Source organism: Formica exsecta, unplaced genomic scaffold (assembly GCF_003651465.1).
Source record: "Formica exsecta isolate Colony F162 unplaced genomic scaffold, ASM365146v1 scaffold614, whole genome shotgun sequence".
NCBI lineage: Eukaryota > Metazoa > Arthropoda > Insecta > Hymenoptera > Formicidae > Formica > Formica exsecta.
Genome location: NW_021853375.1, coordinates 648,591 through 668,209, shown reverse-complemented (window position 1 = coordinate 668,209; position 19,619 = coordinate 648,591). Strand labels below are relative to the sequence as shown.

Sequence of the window (19,619 nt, the reverse complement as noted above, 5' to 3'; positions counted from 1 at the left end):
TCTTTTTGGTCCTTTTGTTTTTTTTTTTTTTTTTTTTTTTTTTTTTTTTCAATCCCTCACACATACACACTCGCACAACTTACACTCACATACAGAATTAAATCAGACATGTGCACGCGGTCGTAAAACCAACCAATGCACACAATTTTGCGTACACGTACGTAAAAAAAAATACATGTTTACTTCGCGATAACGTGTTAACAAGCAAAACAAACGTTCATGACGAATGCATACGTAATTACTGTGGCCTCGGCATTATACTGAGTACTCACCGAGATGTGCCCTGTTTTAACGCGGCTTGTGACGTCAAGTAGGTACGTAGATACTTTTTACAACTGTAAATATCCCTTAACTTTTATGAGCGCCCACGTATGGGACGTACTTTATACTTTATCCCTGTTTTCTAAAATCTCGTTTATCTATTGAATAATACTGTCGCACATTTAATGATGAATTATCGTTAACTTTTACTGTAGAATGTCATCCAAGGAACTGGCTTGCGTTGCAAGAAACACGTTCACTATATAAAAATATTAAAAATATTAAATTTATAAAAATATTTATAAATCACGTATCATCATTATATTAAAATATCTGTATTCACTAAATTCTAATCTTAAATATTTCTCTCTGTCATAAATGTCAAATTTTATAAAATTCTCCGCAAAAAAAGGAAACATTTCTGATAATATAATTTATATTAAATTATTGTAGCCAGAAAATACACTTTTATATTTTCGATCCGCGAGAGACCGATTCGTCTTCGATTTGGTATTACTGCGAATAAACGTTATTCGAAGAGTAATCACGTTTCAGCATCGTTCGTTCGGCTATTCGTCGCCTCCGCGGCCGTCATTGTCAGCCGCCATCGGGCGACGATGTCCGTTTAATCATCGGCCCGGCCACCGTGTTCCAGGTACAGTCCGCTGGCGGGCGACCTCCTCGCGAACTCGATGCTGCCCGGTAACACGATGAACGGCGCCGGCTGGTGCATCTTTGTGTACAACCTCGCGCCCGAGACCGAGGAGAACGTGCTCTGGCAGCTGTTTGGGCCGTTCGGCGCCGTCCAATCGGTCAAGGTCATACGCGACCTGCAGACGAACAAGTGCAAGGGCTTCGGCTTTGTGACGATGACCAATTACGAGGAGGCGGTGGTGGCCATACAGAGCCTGAACGGCTACACTCTGGGCAACCGCGTGCTCCAGGTCAGCTTCAAGACGAACAAGAGCAAGGCGGCGTAGGACGAGCAACAGGCGGCAGCGGCAGCGGCGGCGGTGGCTGCGGCTGCGGCCGCTGCAGCGGACGCGGCGGCGGTAGCGGTGCCGTATCATCATCGTCGCCATCGGCTGCTACGTACTGCGGCGGTGGTACAGCTGCCGATGCCGATACCGGCGGGTCATCTTTACAACAAGCGGGGACCCGGCCAGATACCGGGCGTTATCGGTGGCAACAACAACATCAACAGTCACATCGGCGGCAGCGGCATCTTTCATGGAGGAACCAAGGGCCAACGGCAGCCGTTCCTTCAACGTCTACCGTCGCGCATACACGATCTCACTCGAGCGATCGAGATGGCCGTTTCGGGAGCGGCGAATCCGGCAACGCAGCAGCAGCAACAGCAACGTCAGCACGCGCAAGCCAAGCAGACCTCTCTGAAGAGCAAGCCCAACAACAACCGTCAGGCCGGCAGCAAAAAGCTCCAACAGAGCGAGAAAGCGTAGTTGCGAGGAGTGTGTATGTGCGTATGAGAGAGAAAGGGTGAAAGAAACGAAGCGTATACGTGTGAAAATGAATGAAGAGAAAAGGGATAATGGAGGAAGGAAGGAACAAGAAAGGTCGCGCGAGAGATAATTAGGAAAAAGTGGGTAGAATCGTTCGACTGTCCGATACATAACCGTGAAAGTATGATAAAATGTAATTTATGAAATGATCTGGAATAAATGTCGCGCTCTCTTTTTATAACGCAGCTTATATATGTATGAATTAAAGTCATTTATAAAGTTTTGCGGTTAAAATAGATCAATCTTTTTTTACATAAAATACAATAATATTAAAGATGTACTTTTCTTTTAGATAAATAAGTAACATATAAAATTGAAAAAAATATTTATTTTTAATTTTTTTTTTTTATATTCATACATTAATTTATATATTTTAAATTTGCTATAGTAAATATATAACTGAAACAAATAATTCAGTATTTTGTATGTAAAACGCATGTCTTTCTAGACATTCATGTATAAACGAGATTTGCACGTTATCCTTACATATCTCATATGCTATCATTATCTTTCGTGTAAATGATATAAAATATGAAGGAAAAAGTGGGTAGAATCGTTCGACTGTCCGATACATAACCGTGGAACTGTGCGTGTAGAAAGCTCGAAGGGAAATAGAGAAAGGGTGGGAAAAAAAAAAAGGGTACAATGTTAACGATCGTCGAGTCCTCTCATTATCCTTCCGTTCCTCGCTGCGCTCGCTGCATCCTCCCGCGCTTCTTCTCCGTCGCGTTTCTATGCTTGCGCTTGGTCGCGGTCAAGGACGCGGGAGCGAAAGACATCCTCGGTGTATTTTATTTGACACACTCAAAAAGAAATTTGACAATGAGGACGAGAGAGATCGAAGTCGCGCTATTGCCTTCGTTTTTTTCTCTACGATCATCGGATACAGACGCCGCGAGAGTAGGAAATTTTATTCCTAATCACTTTGAGATATATAAAGTCCTCTAATCACTTGACTCGCGAGGATATTGGAAGAATAAGATGAGAAAACAGTGAAAAAAAGGAGGGACGGAAGGAGGAGGAGACGAGACGGGGCACGTGTTAGGTCTTACGTGGCTCTCGCAATTGTCACGCAATCTTACGTAATTTTTCATCTTTTTATGCCAATATCATATGTAAATGTCTGCGAAAGTACTATTTATGTAAATAAAAATATCGAATATATCACGCGAAGTAAATGTTTACATCGATATATTCGCATCTTTACACATTTAATTTCATTGGGATTGCGATATACTGTGCGAGTAGCGTATAATGTAAATCTCTCTTATATATTTTTTGTTCAGAAAAGAAGTTATATTTCCAGCAAGAGTATATTTATAACATGAACTGAACGGTGCTCAAGCGTGCTTTCGTGAAACGTGAACAATAATATAAAGTGAAAGCGAAACATTTATATAAAAATATTAAAAATATTAAAAAAAAAAGGAGGGACGGAAGGAGGAGGAGACGAGACGGGGCACGTGTTAGGTCTTACGTGGCTCTCGCACAGTGACCGGTCGCGGGTCCTGTACATACATATTTGTCGATTTATATGTATATGTACGCGAGGGCGCTTGTGTGGACCACGTGGTGTCCGCGTGCGTAAAAAGGGGGACAAGATAAAAAAGGATAGCTCGTGGGAAGAGGAGATGCAGAGAGCGAGATGCGAAAGGAAGAGAGAGAGAGAGAAATGACTTTCCTTATATTATGACATTTGACGATGCGTCGAATGCCTCCGCCGGGCACTTTGGCCAATTTTTTTTTCTTTTTTTTTCTTTTTTTTCTTTTTTTTTTTTACTTAACGTACATCCATGACCGGATTAGTCACGACGATATCGGGCTGTGAGACTGAACTACTCGTCACAAACACACAAGCATACACACACACACATACACGTATACGTACACTTAGAAGAACGATCAATAAAATGCGCGGTGTTAAATGGCGGGCTGTCGTAAAAGAACATATTTCGGACTTCTCGAGACGCGCTTACGTGAGATAAGACTCGTCGCGGGGAACACGTGGATCACGTGACAGCACCTCGCGCTTCCTGGTCGCGAACGAAATGTGAAAGAAAGTGAATGGATGGGAGAGAGCGAAAGAGAGAGAGAGAGAAATAGAGGGGAGTATAAAAGAATGAAACCTCAGAGAAACACTCACACACAGTGCTTAGTAGTAGGTGGTTATGTGTGGATGAGAACTAAAGAGAGAGAGAGAGAGAGAGAGATGAAGAATATAGTGAAAGTATGAACGAAGGAAAGGCAAAGAGAAAAAGCTGGAGAAGAGATTAGAATCGATTTTTTTCGCAGAAATTCGTAAGAGCGAGAAACGGGTCTGACTGTTATCGAGGCTCGCGAAGATATCAATTAATTGACTGCTGAATTAATCGCGTGAAAAAGATCGAGGATTTGGGGGTTTAAAATGCGGAGAGATAGGTGTACCAACGGCGATAGAATACGGGAATCGGAAAGATCGGTAAAAAGAGATGATATATAAGATATTGGGGCAGGGCTCGCACTCACAGAGTTCGAACGGGCACGATGTGTATGTATACTTTAAAGTAAGCCTAGTTTAATTAAAAGAGATGTTACCCCGTTTATGACGAGAGCATCGAGAGACGTATTTATTCCTGGGCCGGGGCTGTATGTATGTGCTCCCCGAGGGTGACAAGGAGCGATCGATAGACGATAGGCGAGGAGCACGATTTCGAGGAGGGATCGCGAAGCGATACCGCGTGCTAATAACTATGTAAAACACTTGTGCTAGTCAGTATTCAGGTGGTCTCCATCGCCGCTCATACGTGCCGATGATACGCGCGTAACGTGTCGCTTCCCTTTTCTTTTTTTTTTCTTTTTTTTTTTTTTTTTTTTTTTTTTTTTTTTTTTTTTTTTATATAAAACGTACTTATTAAGTAGTAAAAAGGCGCTTTCGCAGAATTCTCTAACTCTCGACAAATCTCCGCAAAGGTGCACCGTCCTAGAGGATGTTTTACGACGTTTTGCTTTACGGCTATCGATCCTTTTACAATCTCTGAGAGATTCTTGCGCGCGAACGTGACGCGGATCTCTCAAGAACGGGTTTCTTGTCTCTTTGATAGGAATTAAAAGCAATTAAAAATTAAAAAAATACTTCTTTAATCTTCGCGTATATTTATAACTTTTACTTCACATTTATGATATGTCAGATACAAATATTTAAGCGCATAATCGCTCAAGCATCACGTGTTTGATTTTACGCTTTTTGTCGTCGATCGGTATTGCACGTTTCGAGAAATGTAGACGTTGATTATGCAATTGATTATCAATGCAAACGGTAATGTTCTTTAAAATAGAAGAAAAAACATATACATATACTTACGACATTCGTCATTTCGCCTCTATCCTGTAAAGCAGTGTGAGAATCTATATTATCGAAGAAACAATTATACATTTATGCACGGATTTAATTTTCTTCAGACTCTTGAAATGCCGGAGGGAAAAGATATTTTGCATATTCTTCAAGGACGGTGCACACGAGTATATGTGATACACGGATTAACGGCAAAATTGGTCAACGTATCTGAGGTCAGATTACAAAACTACGCATCTAGTCTATGTGCAAACCGACGCGTCGTTGGTGCGCGATATTACGTGCTCTCTTCGCGCAAAAGAGGATAAATGCTTAGCAGAGAGAGCGAACATGGGGAAATTGGAGGCGAACGCGATGACGAGTGCGGTTGAGTGAAACCGGCGCGAGACAAGCGGGTCAAGTTTCTCACGTTTGTTTAGCAGCGCAATCCCATTGATCCAGCCTTCTTTAATCGTGAATAGATTCAGTACGAACGGGTGACCTAGATAGAATTGTATCTTAAAGCGATTATCTACTCTTACTAAACTACTTTTCAATTTTCATTCTACGCGCATCTCAAGGACATTCTCTATAACTGTGAATAGCTGAAATCGCTTTCCCAAAATGACTCTCTTCGATCGCCATCTCGGATATGTTTCTACACAACCGCGTGGATAATCACGGTCATATAGATCATTTTTCCAAAGCGATTTCCCGTACCCGCTTTACCCGCAAGCGATTTTTCACAGCTGTTAGATAGTTCTTGATCGCGATCGTGATTTTCACGAGATGACTTTTGAGCGATTGACGGATCTCTGGATGCGCGCGAAACAGCGAGCGTGAGAATACGGGATCGCGTGTACTCTTAATTCGCAAGCGAGGCGACACTCGATTAAGGGCTAGATTTGGTCAAAGAAACCAAAACGGGGCGCGTTAATACATGTATATTGTTCTCTATTTATGTGTACCTTTTTGTGTCTAGTCCGGGAGTCGGGGGAGACGCGAGGGAGGGCGGAGGATGCTGTTTACCCCTTCCCCCCCCCCTCTCCTCAGAAAAGTCTATCTCGCGGCTCCCACGCGCGAGCATTGTGGTTTTTTTCTAAGATAATGCTTTATTTATTCACAGCCGTCGTCGATTCGCGCGCGAATCCTTACTTCGATAAAGGACGCCGGGTCTCGGCGAGAGGCGGCAGGATCTCGAACATTAGTGCAAATTAAAGCGTCGACGAGCATTTAAACGTCGCCGTATAAACGCAAACTTAGTAACTCGCTGATCGGAGGGTGTTCGAACGACGATTGGTCTCCCCCTTCCCCTCGTCACTTATAATTATTACAACGCTATTATTATATGGATGTGTCGCAAATATATTGCGGTAATGTTTGTACGAATAGTACGAAAAGTAGTTTTTCGATTTAATTGCGTTATTTAAAAGAGCGAACAGTGAGTTTTATTCGCGATTTGAAATACACTTTGTGTGTGTTTGTCGCACACATAAGTCGCCACTAGAATTAAATGACAAATGCTGACATGCATTAATGCCACTCAAAGGTGTGCATATGGTCGGCAGCTATATACGGATATGGATACGTGAGAGATGAATCCCTCGACAGCATCCTCTCGATATCAGCGAGGCGTCCGTTTTTTCGGACATTTCTCTCATATTGTGTACGATTATATATATATGCCATTATAACAATTATTCTTCTCCTTCTCTCATTATTACCGTATTATGATTAGACTTATTATTCTGGTTACTATATTATTATTGCCATCGTCATCGTCTCATTATTATTATTATTATTATTAATTATTATTATTACTTATGATCGTGTATATCTTCTGTGTCTCTTGTCTAGTAGCTACGTGTAACCTCTAACGCCTCATTACTTAATTAATTCTTGTAGAGAAGAGGCTATAAAGATATACTTTACAGTCACTCTTCACTTGCTCACTTTAACATCGCTCTACTGTCGCCACTTTCTACCACCCGCTCTATAACTATTACATTGCTACTACTGCTGTTACCACCACTACTATACTTACCACTTACTACTACTTACCAACTATTTATTTATTTATTTAATTAAAATTATTAAATAACATAACTATTATGTTTTATTTAAGGATTAAACTGATTTGTGTTTGGTTCAAACAAGTCGTTTGTTTTATTTCTATTAAAATGTTTCAGTTGCCATACACATTCACCGGATCCCAATCTCCCGTTATATCACCGATTTATCCCCCCAACCCCATTTTTACCGACATTCCACGATCTCTTCTTTCCGGCATTCCACGAGTTACAGACTGATTTAATAGCGATGTAACGACGAGCCGCTCGACCTCGATGTACGAGACACGCTTATGGATCCTGGTTCGTAGCGTCTTTATTATTATAGCAATTACTATTTAGTAGAATCTCGCGAACACCGCCATGATGCGACAAAAATTATTTGCGAACCGCGAATTGTTTATTATAATTATTAGAAACAGTCGCGTCAAGCATGTGCCATCTTTTTTCAGAACGAAAAAAAATTCCGTTTCAGAAACTTATTTTGGCGGCGTTCACACGATAATGCGTACAGTGCTGGCGCCAGATTATACGCGTATTCGCGATTTGTGAATAGTATAAAGAAATCGGATTGGTTGAGTTAGGCGAATCTTCCATTTATACTATTTACGAATTATAAACAAATCGCGAATACGCGCATAGCCCGATCTCTAGCATTAGAGATTATTATATGCATATAAATTTCAAATTTTAAGCTAGTCATTAATATCCTATTTAATATTTTTGGAGTATGTATGTTCTCCAAAGAGACCCGCGGTCGAAATAATTGCATTGTAGAAGAATGACTCGATGACACATAAAGTGGAAAAAATCGAATCGAGTTCGATGTCACGATGCTGTGAAAATAGATATAGTTTCGTTACATTTTGATAGTACGCGATGTCGATCCTTCGCGAGGGGACGTAGTCCTTCGATAAATTAACTCTACGAATCGTTGATTCAACACGCTTAACGGAAGGGCCGGATACGACCATCGAAATTATGCCTGCCGTTTTAAGAAACGCATTATACGGTTCACGGATCCTCGTCGGAGCGATTCACGTCGGATAAAAAAAAAATTCGAATTTACGGCAAATCCAGTAAAATATGTCAAGCAGTAGGTTACTTGCGTATCTTTCGCGATGACACAATTCAGAGAGGATAAACAAGCGACTTATCCGTTTCAAGTTGTTCTCCAAAGAGACCCGCGGTCGAAATAATTGCATTGTAGAAGAATGACTCGATGACACATAAAGTGGAAAAAATCGAATCGAGTTCGATGTCACGATGCTGTGAAAATAGATATAGTTTCGTTACATTTTGATAGTACGCGATGTCGATCCTTCGCGAGGGGACGTAGTCCTTCGATAAATTAACTCTACGAATCGTTGATTCAACACGCTTAACGGAAGGGCCGGATACGACCATCGAAATTATGCCTGCCGTTTTAAGAAACGCATTATACGGTTCACGGATCCTCGTCGGAGCGATTCACGTCGGATAAAAAAAATTCGAATTTACTGCAAATCCAGTAAAATATGTCAAGCAGTAAGTTACTTGCGTATCTTTCGCGATGACACAATTCAGAGAGGATAAACAAGCGACTTATCCGTTTCAAGTATCGGCGAGTACTTCTGTGATTAGTTATGTTCGCTGATGCTTAAAGTCCGATAAGCGTCTTTCTGGATCTTGATCGATCGTCTAAGAGAGAGGCGTTCGAGATATAAGGGTAGGCATAAGATATAAAGAGGGAGAGCGGAAGAGATGGATGCGAGGACCAAGGCGGATGAGAAGGAAGCGAAAATGCGTTTCACGGGAGAAAAGGGCGGCGGTCGAAAAAGTGGTGCGAGCCCTACCCCTACGTTTTTAAGGGATGCAGACTCACTCGCGACGATTCGGATCAGATTTTACTGTCGTTGGCGAAAGGACGCGGAGATAGAGGCGAGTTCGAGAGAGAAAGTGCGAGAGAAAGAGAGGGAGAGAAAGAGAGAATGAGCACGCTAATCTACTTAAATATAATATATTACATACGATTATTACGTTAGATATACATTATGTGTATTGTATTTATGTCTCAATAATCGTTGTTAGTTATATCGCTATGATGATGATGATGATAATGAGTATGATAATTACCGATGACTTCGGAGAAGGGGAAGTAAAACACACACGCGGAATCAGACACGCATACACACAGTACGTATACTATCACACACACACACACAACGCGCGCGCGCGAGCCTGATCTGTGCGGTCGTGGAGGTATCGCGGGGGAGATTTTTTCAATTGAAAATTTTAATTTCAAGATAGATACACAATTATGTGTGTATCAATCTATAATCTTTTAAAAAAATTTAATTTGTATGATTATCAAATTTTTAATTTATGTAACAAATTTCTGTGTCTTAAAGATTTTTTCTTGTTAAAAATTTTTTCTTGTTCCAAGATTAGTAAAAAGATTTATAATGATATACGCTTTGCGTATTTTTTAATACAGTTTGATCGAATCTCCCACGCACCTCGTCGATCGCACAGACGCGCTCGTAGGACGCGAGAACTTTCCCGACGACAGGATCAAGGATATCCTGCAACATCTCGAAAGAGACGAGAGCCTCGAAGTAGATCGGTACATTCGCGGTTTCTAACTGATTTCTGCGATGGACGAACGATATTACATTTATTAAACGATTTACATTTAACCATTAGTCGCATTATCGATATTATTGTACTACTAACTAGCGCTCGTACCCTCTTATACTCGTAAAAAAAAAGAAGAAGAAGAAAGAAAGAAAGAAAGAGGAGAAGGAAAGAAAGGAAGAAAGGGCAGAGATTGCGAGAGAAACGGAAACGCGTGTTGGAAAACCGAACGCGAATCAGTCTGTCGGATGATGGATCGGCGCGCGATGATGGAAATTGACGGAATAGGCGGAAGATTAACGTCACGAGATTAATGGCGATTATTATTAGGACGTTCTCGCGGTATCGTATCCGAGTGAAACGCTAAAGCGCGTCGAAGTGTAAAGTCGCTAAAGTCGCGCCGCAAAGTCCGAGTCTCATCTCATAGATTTCGTCCTGGATTCGCACGATTTTGTCATGCGACTTTAACGTATCCTGACAGAACTGAACTTGGGCGTGACTTTGGGGTATTCGTGAAGTACGGTACCGCGGGAACCTCCTATTGTGCTCGTTCGTCAGCGAAGTGGCCGGATTTGCTGTCGTCGACGGGGATCCCCCCGAGGATCGAGGCGCGCGATTCCAGGAGCGAATCCTCGGGACTTCGACGACGGATCCTTTTGAAGTAGCGCGGAATTGTTCGCGGAGAGAATGTTATTCTCGGCAGTGAGGGATGAGAGGTGGCTTGGCCGGATGGAAGGCAAACCGACCGGAAGACGACGGTGCGGTAACGAAGGAACGATAGTATCGAGCCCCAAAAACCGTGTGATTCGAGTTTACATGCTCGTGAGATTGAACGTTTAGGGGGCCCGTTTCTCGGGAGTTTCATTAATTTCGTTGAGAATATTCTTTGATACATCGCAAGAAGCACGAAATTTTTAATGACATAAATTTCTTCTTACTCTCATACTTAGGTCGTCCTGGAAATATTAGCAATGTGCGGATGTTGTTTCATGAAAATGAATCTTAATTCTCTCTCTTCGCTTGAATATAATTACTTTGAAATATCTGTCGTATTAATCACTCGTATTACGTATCTTTTCATAATTTTCTTGATATCTCATTGCTGATATTTCACGATATATAAATTTTGAGAGATTAATCGAAATGAAGCGGGCGCGATGTTTATTCGCCTCACATTGTGCAATATAAAGTATTTTGTCGCTCGGTCGAGGTGCGGCTCCGGGGAAAAATCCAAAAGTGGTGCTGTAGTCAAAAACATTATCTTTTCTCGCGGACTGGTGCCTCGCCGAAGACAGCCCGAATGATTTAAATCTAATGGAAGCCAATCATATGTAATTAAGTGCAATCGCGGCAGTCATTGACATTGACGAAATTAGTTGCCCGAAGCTGGAAATGAAATTTTTCGAATAACAACGAAACCGACTTTGTTTTTTTTTTTTTTTTTCGCAACATTTATCGGTCGTAGAGATTCCAGTAATGGGATCGTTTTGCGAATGGTTTTGCTGAAAATTCGAGGCCGTGGTAATTTTCAACCCGAGACGAGAAGAGGCGCGTATGCGATGGATTTGGCGCGAAAAATCGTCCGAGGATTTTCAGCGAAACTGTTTCCAACATGTCGAACAGAGTAGCGTCGCTGTATGCTAAAATACGCACAAACGTCGTCATTATGTAGACGGCGACTTGTTTGTTAGTTGTAAATCACGAGATTGTCCATAAATCATTGTCATTAATATCGCATCGTCATCCATCATAATCGTGGCATTTATCATTTCGATTCCGCTTAAAGATTCATTCGTCGATTCGTTGACCCATTGATCATCTCATCGCGCCATTATGTATTCTCATCGAAATGCCACGCTATGTTTCATCGAATCATTCACACATCATCACACACATACACAGCATACACACATTCGTAATCATTATTCCATTTCATACATTAAAATGCGGCATAATAAATTTATTACAAGACTCACAGTCATTGATTCATTCACCCATCGTCATGATTCATCATTAATCGTCCTCCCTCGTGTTACGAGAAAAACAGATGTAACGTATATAGGGGAAAGAGAGAGTAAGATATCCATTCGAGTAATTGTACCATCATTATATCATCATTAATGATCGAATAAACATCGCTCGCCCTAAAGGGGAAAGTTTTCTTACGATCCAGGCACCCTCTTATCGTTCGAAAGATAATTCTCATTTAATCAAAAAATGAGAATTATATATAATCCACGAACTTTAATCATCATCTTTGTGGATCCCGCGAGCGCCTTTTGCATTTTTTTAACTGCCAGCGATTTTAATTTAATTTTTATTTCCGTAAAAATTTCAGATACTTGCATATTCATGTTACAAGTTATAATAATATGCGATAACCTGATCTTCCTTGGATATTAATTATCTTGAATCGACAATTTATTTTATAACGCGATTAATAAATTTAATTAAGCGTTTCTATAATGGTTCTTGCATAAAGGATGCAAGCGGCACTTGCGGCATCGGCAATACGATTGCGAAAGGGGTAGGTAATGAAATTGCATAATGCGAGACGGAGTAGGACGGTGCGTGATTTTTGTACGGATTCGGGCGTGCGCGCATGCACGCACGCACTTCTGACATGCGTAAATGCGGAAACGTGCGCGTGAGACGTGGGCGGCGAAACGTGGGATGGGAACGGCGTCATGGAAAAACAGCAAAAGCAACTCTAGCTCATCGTAGGCCTAACTAAGAAAAAAATGAAAAGTATTTATGTACTGTCTAAACTAACTAACTTAAAAAAAATGCGGACGAAGAAGTGGAAGAAAGAGAGAGAGAGAGAAAGAAAAAAACAGATATTATGCAAATAAAAGAGTGCGAGTGAGAGAAAGAGGGAGAGAGCGAATGCGAACGAGCGAAAGAATGAGAGAGAATGAGATAGAAAATATTTAAAGTACTCGAGAAATTATTCCGAGGCGAGCCACAACGATCCACAAAACTGATAACTACTCTGTAACAAAAAAAAAAAAAGAAAAAGATAGAAACGGATTAGAGCGGAAGGAAGAAAACACATCAATCTAGAGAATGAAACAGAGAGCATAAGGATAAAAGGAGTTAAGAAAGAAAGAGAGAGAGAGAGAGAAAAGAGAGAAGTAATCTATAATCTTCTGTACATGTTTTGATATATTATTCTAATTATTAATTATCTCATAACTTATAATAACTAATTAATTAATTAAATTAATTGATATCTATGAAACTATATTTAAACGACAAAAAAACGTGGTAGCTAGTCTGTCAATGGGTGTATAAATATTTAATTACGATAACTCTATAGTGATACTAAAAACAGAACAAAATCAATTGCGCGAGGATGAGAGAGCGCGAGAGAGAATCTAGAGAACGATTGACGATTATTAAGAGAAGCGCAAACGAAAGAAGGCATGAAAGAGGCGAGAATGACACGTATATATACACTGACATACCCACACACACACACACACACACACACACACACACATACACGCACACAGATACATGCGTACAAATAAACAGTATAAAAATATAAATGTAATTATTAAACTTTAACGGGAAAAAAGCACACAAATTATACAAGACGGAAAGTCAAGCGCGCGGATATTAACACGAATAATTTCGAGATAAATGAAACTAAATGATTCTCTAACGAATGTCCCGAAGATTTTCGTTGTACGTTTAATGGGACAGGTTTCACAGTGCATCACGGGGGTAGAAGAGGAGAAAACGGGGGGAGGGAGTTCTTCCGATTTATAATCTTCTATTTAAAAACAAAAAAGTCGGGTCCTCCTCGTGGCCAGGGTGCGAAAAACATTTTCTCACAGTTTTCACACGTTCCTGCGGTCTAATCGATTGTCATTACGCAACAGCCATAATTTGCCGCCGGTGTATGTGTGTGTATGCTTTTGTCGCAAACACTCCCTACTTTCAGAGATTATCGTAATTTCGCGAATTACGCTGCTAATATTCAATATATCTCGCTGATCCAGAATCGCAACCGTTCTGTTGCTAATCACGAAAGAATGGCCCGCATGTGCGTGTGACAACGCAGTAGCTACAATCAGCTGGCATATATCCGGTATGCCACTGTTTAATCGCGCGATCATCTCGATCAGTAACCGATGCAATCGCATCGTCTTCTTTCCGAATCACGATGGCGTCGAGACTCGCTCGCTCATCGATAAGACTGTTATCGAATCTCGCATAACGACCGATTTTCGTAATTCACGTTTCTAGTTAAGCGCTCGTTAAGAGATGATTACTTATATTCACAATCAATGTGCGTACTGTACGCGTAGCGATTCATATTCGTCGACTATGGAATTCGAAGGAAGCTTTATTGGAGAGAGAAAAAAGCTGTAAAATGAAAGTTTCGCTTCGCTTTCCTGCCGATCTCGGCCGACTCGCTGGAATAAATCGCGGGAAAAAGCTTTTTTGACAAATGTCAGAGAAAAGTCTCTTTGAAGGAAACTTTCTTTTTCGGATAAAACGAGATTTATCGCGTTGCTACAACAGGATAATTAAAATTACGCTCGATCACTCTGTCTTCTGGGCAGGCTGATTTAAATTAAGGGATCAGCTTGTCCTGGTTACTTCGATTGACATAGTCGTGGGAGTAGACGAGGTTACTCGAAGCAGGACGCTTATTATTGGCGTGAAAGCGAGAATTGAAAGCCAATTAAAGATAATCTTCCTTCACGAACGTTCTCACGAGCACTTCGAGGAAGCCCGGCAGCGATCCTTTGTTCCCTATCGAAGCGTATGATTTAACGTTGAACATGAACTGTGTTCTAGTTCAATCCGCTACGTGCGATAAGCGATAAATTATAAAGCGAACAGTTTACACGTTTACCGTTAAATATACACTGATAACATACGGATTTCTATCTTCGAGATATATGCGTAGAATAATTGTCCTCAAGATACTCGCTTGGATTCCCGATGCAATAGGCATGGGTAAAAATAGTATTCGTTTATCATTTGCACGGATTAGAATTTTTCATCGAGATTCGACATTTTTTTTTTTCTAATGAGCACATATATTGCTCATTCTCTACCAAATAAGATCTTATTCTATCGGCGAGAATCGATAACGGATACTATTTTCATTCAAATCGCTCATGTGTCGCGAATTATAGAATAATAATTAAAAGAAAAATGGTTCCAAAGGAACATTGTAATTCATATAATCGCGTAAAAAAGAAACGTCGATTTACGAGGTTGCAATCATTTCGGCGTTTTCACCGAAAAACGATCGCTTCACTACCGCGAGAAAAAAATATAGAGAGTACTTCGAAAGTTATTAGGACTCATTAGAAAGGATGGGGTGAGAAGAGTTGATGTATCTAATTTTTCGACGGGATATTTGCGAGGTACTTGTATAAGTAAGATCAGAGGCCAATATCGATCTATCGAAACATTCCATCCGAATCCAGAGGATTTTTGCGCGCGACGTAAAAGACTTCCTTCTCTCGTCTACGATCTCGGATCCCGTTCTTTGTTTGTTTATTCTAATTATTTAATTCGGAAACGAGTCTCCGAATAAATTAATTATCGCAATTGTCATTTGAAACGATTTTATTTTTTCCATTTTTTAAATGAATTTTCTCACATTTTTTCTATCAGAATAATTTGTATTATTCAGATTAATTTTATTCGTATAACGCTGAGTCGAGAGAAATAGACGAGACATTCACACACATTATTGCACATTCCATAGCGCGTGCAATTAATCCTCTGCGTAAAAAAAGCCGCTCGAAGAATCGTATATATATACACATGTACATATATATACGCGCTTTTGATTATCGATTTCGAGTTATATACCGTACTACCGCCAAAGATATCCTCTTTGTAACAAAGAACGCATATATTTCGACACGGGTTCGAATGAAAGTTAGACGAATATCACCAGTGTTAAGGTAAAAACATTTCTTTTTTTTCGAGTAAAAATGGCATCGTCCGGAAGAACAGTACAATCGAGGAAGTTCTCCTTGATTAAACGTAACAAAATTATACCCGTCGCCTTTAATATTAATTTTAGATAAATATCGAAAAGCTAATTTGTTCTAAATTGAAATATAATAATTTATAATCAATTTATTTAATCTTCATTTAATAATGAAAATAAATTATATATATAATTTATTTATTTGATTTTAAATTTTATTAAATTAGGCATTGTTTTTCTTATTTAATCCAGAACAATTATTAATTTTAAAATACTAGCGTATGTTTTATGCAATCAGTGCATATCAGTTTAACTTTATGTAGATGCCAGGCGGAATTCCAAACTACTGAAAGTCTATGACTGAAACGAAAGATTGACTTTTCAATGCGCGAGTTACGTTTCAAGGAGAACGTCCAGATAAAAGAGCCGACAGTTACCAATGTAAACAGATTGTCGACATGATCGATATTTTCCGATGTATACATTGACGAGCCGTCGTTGTCGTCGTCGTCGTTTTCGTCACAACGACCTCGCGTTACTATTACGATTACCAGCGACTTTACCATTACGATATTATATAACGTTGTATGTATAAGTGTTCATAGAAATTATGTCAGGCAGGCTAACGCAGTGCAATACTACCGTTTTAGATATTTCCAATCGCGAGCTAGACGGCTATTGAACGGACGCGAACCATGTTGTAAAAAAAAAAGAAACGATTAAAGGAAGCAGAGAGGAGCATACAAATGAATCGTGAGCGAGATTATGGTTAGCATTAAACGCATGAATCAGGGGAGAGAGTCAGAGAGAGAGAGAAAGGAAAAGACACTTTTCTTTTTCGTTGAATTCTAGAAAAAAAAAAAAAAAATTGATACGATCGAGACGCACAGAGTAAAATTTCGTTTACTTTCGATCGCACGATCTTGCGAGCGAAAGCGAGATAGCGTAAGACTGTTTCTCGCCTCGTTCACCGAAGAATTCAAGATTGTTCGTAAATTACATCTATACGACGATAATCGTAACTGTAAATAGACAAATGACCTGTTTATGCAACTTTGGACGAAATATATACGATTCCTTGAATAATTTAGACTTTTGTGCCATCTGCTCATTTTCGTTTTCGTTATAAGTATCGAGTTATTAATAAAGTACCGAAGATCGAGGGCTTTAATCACGCACAGCACTTTAATACGCAATAATTTTCACGTGGAAATTTGTTTCGTAATTTTGTTGCAACCGACAGTTCGATGTCGATTAATCGACGGATATAATCGAGAAGAGGATGGAAGGAATTAAACACGCACACTGTAAAATAATAGGTTCCGTCTAATATTTTTTTTCTATTGAATTCTATAATATTACTCTTTTCTGTAATTGCAAATTATCAATCAATGAAGGAAAATGAGTGCCAACATTCGAAAATTATAGACATGATATGGAAAAATGTATATGGGAAAATATTATTCCAATCATAGCACAATTCATTATTCTTCCATAATTGAATCAATGTCTTTTAGACGTTAAAAAGTTATTTAATTTAAAGTGTGTAAAGTAATATCCGTTAAGATTCCACAAAAAATTTATTTTTCTTAATATTTTTAAATCTCTTTTAATATCTATTAAAAAAAAAAGAGATAAATTTTTTATATCAATTTTTCTTTCCAATTTGCAATACTCTTCTCTTAAATATCGACACTTTCATCGGTCGGTCGTAACGGGAGACGAAGAAACGTGGAAAGTTAATCACGCACACGAACGAATTATAAACGGATGGTCATGAAGGAAATTCCAACGTCAATTTTATTTTTCTAAATATATCCATTGTTTGATCATCTGATCAATTTGCACATACGATTATCCACGATGTTAATCCTTGACTCATAACGAAGAGAGCAACGCACAATAAATATTTCTGATAATTTTGGTGAATCGTGTTAAATAATTGATTAACAATTTATAATACTTTAACAGAAATTAGAAAATGTATAAAGCAATTCTCTCTTCAGAAATAATTATGGAAATACCTTGAAGATTTTTAATGTCGATTGCAATGCTTACAAAAATAAAAATAAAAAACCGCGTTATCAGTTGAGGATTAACGTGAGACAAGGACACGGATGGATTAATCACGCACATATGCAAGTACGTACGATGAACATCTCGATAGACTCGCTTATCGACCTTAGATATCCGCTTAATTAGCCGCTTTACGTGACTAATTAATCGCTCCAGAACGTGCGCTGGAAAGTTTCTTGCGTCTCAGTCTGTTTATTGGCACGACATATGTGAGGTATCACGATGTTAATGAATAATGTGATAAGAGATATATACAAGGTATCCCGAAAGACGAATAATACGCTAACAATAAGACTGTTCTCAAAAAAATTCAGCATTGATTTTCGTTACGATAATTTCTCAGAATGTTGAAGATTTGAAAATTCATATATAATTTTTTATCTTTTTCGATATACATATATATATATATATTTTTTTTTTTTTAATTTATAGAATGTGATTAAAATGTATCTTTTAAATTTCAACGTTAAATAATATTGAGTTAAAATACTAAATATAAAGTTGATTGCAAAAAATTAAACAGGTATTTTGGGACATCCTTTGTATATCTCGATATGGTATATATAAAGATAATTAAAAATAATTTGAAATCAATCTTGCTGAAAGGCTCTCGCTGTACTGGGAGAAATAGACTGTTGCGAAAAACAAAGCTAAATTCACATGGCGATAATTGATCGTTCGTTTAGTGACGGACGAATAGGCCGAACAGTTAGATTAAAAAAAGAAAACTTTAATACGACATTATTTTTCCGCCGTTTGACCCGAGTCGATAAACGGATTACGATGAGAATTAATTGTTTCCTTAATTACGTGTTTTCCGCGCGATTGTTTCTACCGACACTTATCGTATACTTACAAATGAATTAATGCTTTTTGTGTAACTTATATTTAAATAGAATTATTCATGACTCGATTATGAGTGAATTTCAATAAATCGTATAATTATTCCTTTTTTTAGATATTTTTCATTGGCGGCAATGTCCTAGCAGCTGATCAGTCGACTTAACGATCGATCGATGCCAATTTTTCATCGGCATGCAAAAGAGATTCTATGTCTCGATATTAATTAGGCAATTAGGCAAAAGAATCAAGCGGTTATTCGATTTTTACGCATCGAGGGAGGAGGATCGCCGCTGGATGCTAGGTATGCTCTTACCGCAATTCCGTAACTATTAATCGACGTAACGTATATAGCGAAAAAGAAGCGAAACGATAACGTTGTAGATACCGTAAGCGAGAAAGAGAGAGGCACACGGATCTAAATAAAGTAATGTATTTTATGACGGGTTTATACGGTATTATATTAATAGCGATATTTACTGTAACCGAATAATAAGATCGGTATTAAGGAAGAGGAATCGCGATAGCTATACATTATAATAGGGATAACGATAATGTTAGATATTATGCGACATGCATAATATCGTTAACGTGAAAAGGGACAACGCGAGTGAGCAAACAAAATGAACAAGGATATCGATCGGCTAACGTGGAGGGTCTTTGTTCAAATATCGATAGGATTTAATCTATTCTGAATTATGCTGTAAACGTTATACAAGATTATTGTAAAATTCTATCTTTCCATTCAATTATGAGATCATTTTTCTTAAAAAATTAATTTTTTTCTTTTAAAATTAATTACGAAAATCGATCACTTATACCAATTGTCTTTAATTCAAGATCTATTAAAATCATAAAAAAATTAATTTGATAAAAAATTATAAATTTTATCGCTAAACCTCTAATTTAATTTTAATTTAATTGCATACATATAATCTTACATTTTAAAATACGAAACA

The 19,619-nt window shown here is 38.8% G+C and overlaps 2 protein-coding genes and 1 long non-coding RNA gene across 10 annotated transcripts in view; all 3 read left to right on the top strand.

Annotated features, from left to right (window-relative positions):
• The window catches only part of LOC115242692 (ELAV-like protein 2), a 47,181-nt gene extending 45,921 nt beyond the window's left edge, over positions 1–1,260 (top strand). For 7 of the 8 annotated variants that reach the window (XM_029819196.1, XM_029819195.1, XM_029819194.1 and 4 more), the window contains one exon: positions 917–1,260. In XM_029819196.1, the coding sequence (XP_029675056.1) occupies positions 917–1,241 (325 nt within the window). In that variant the 3' untranslated portion in view covers positions 1,242–1,260. Of the gene's footprint in view, positions 1–311; positions 315–916 lie in introns of all 8 variants that reach the window. The other variant, XM_029819200.1, reaches the window with a different exon arrangement.
• LOC115242693 lies at positions 1,244–1,745 on the top strand. Its single transcript, XM_029819202.1, has one exon. It carries the CDS (start codon positions 1,380–1,382, stop codon positions 1,719–1,721), a length of 342 nt encoding a protein of 113 aa, XP_029675062.1. The 5' UTR covers positions 1,244–1,379; the 3' UTR covers positions 1,722–1,745.
• Positions 1,746–2,322: 577 nt separating this feature from the next.
• Positions 2,323–3,842, top strand: LOC115242695. Its single transcript, XR_003885093.1, has 2 exons — positions 2,323–2,826; positions 3,252–3,842. It is a non-coding gene; the product is annotated as an uncharacterized LOC115242695 (long non-coding RNA).
• The last annotated feature ends 15,777 nt before the right edge of the window (positions 3,843–19,619 follow it).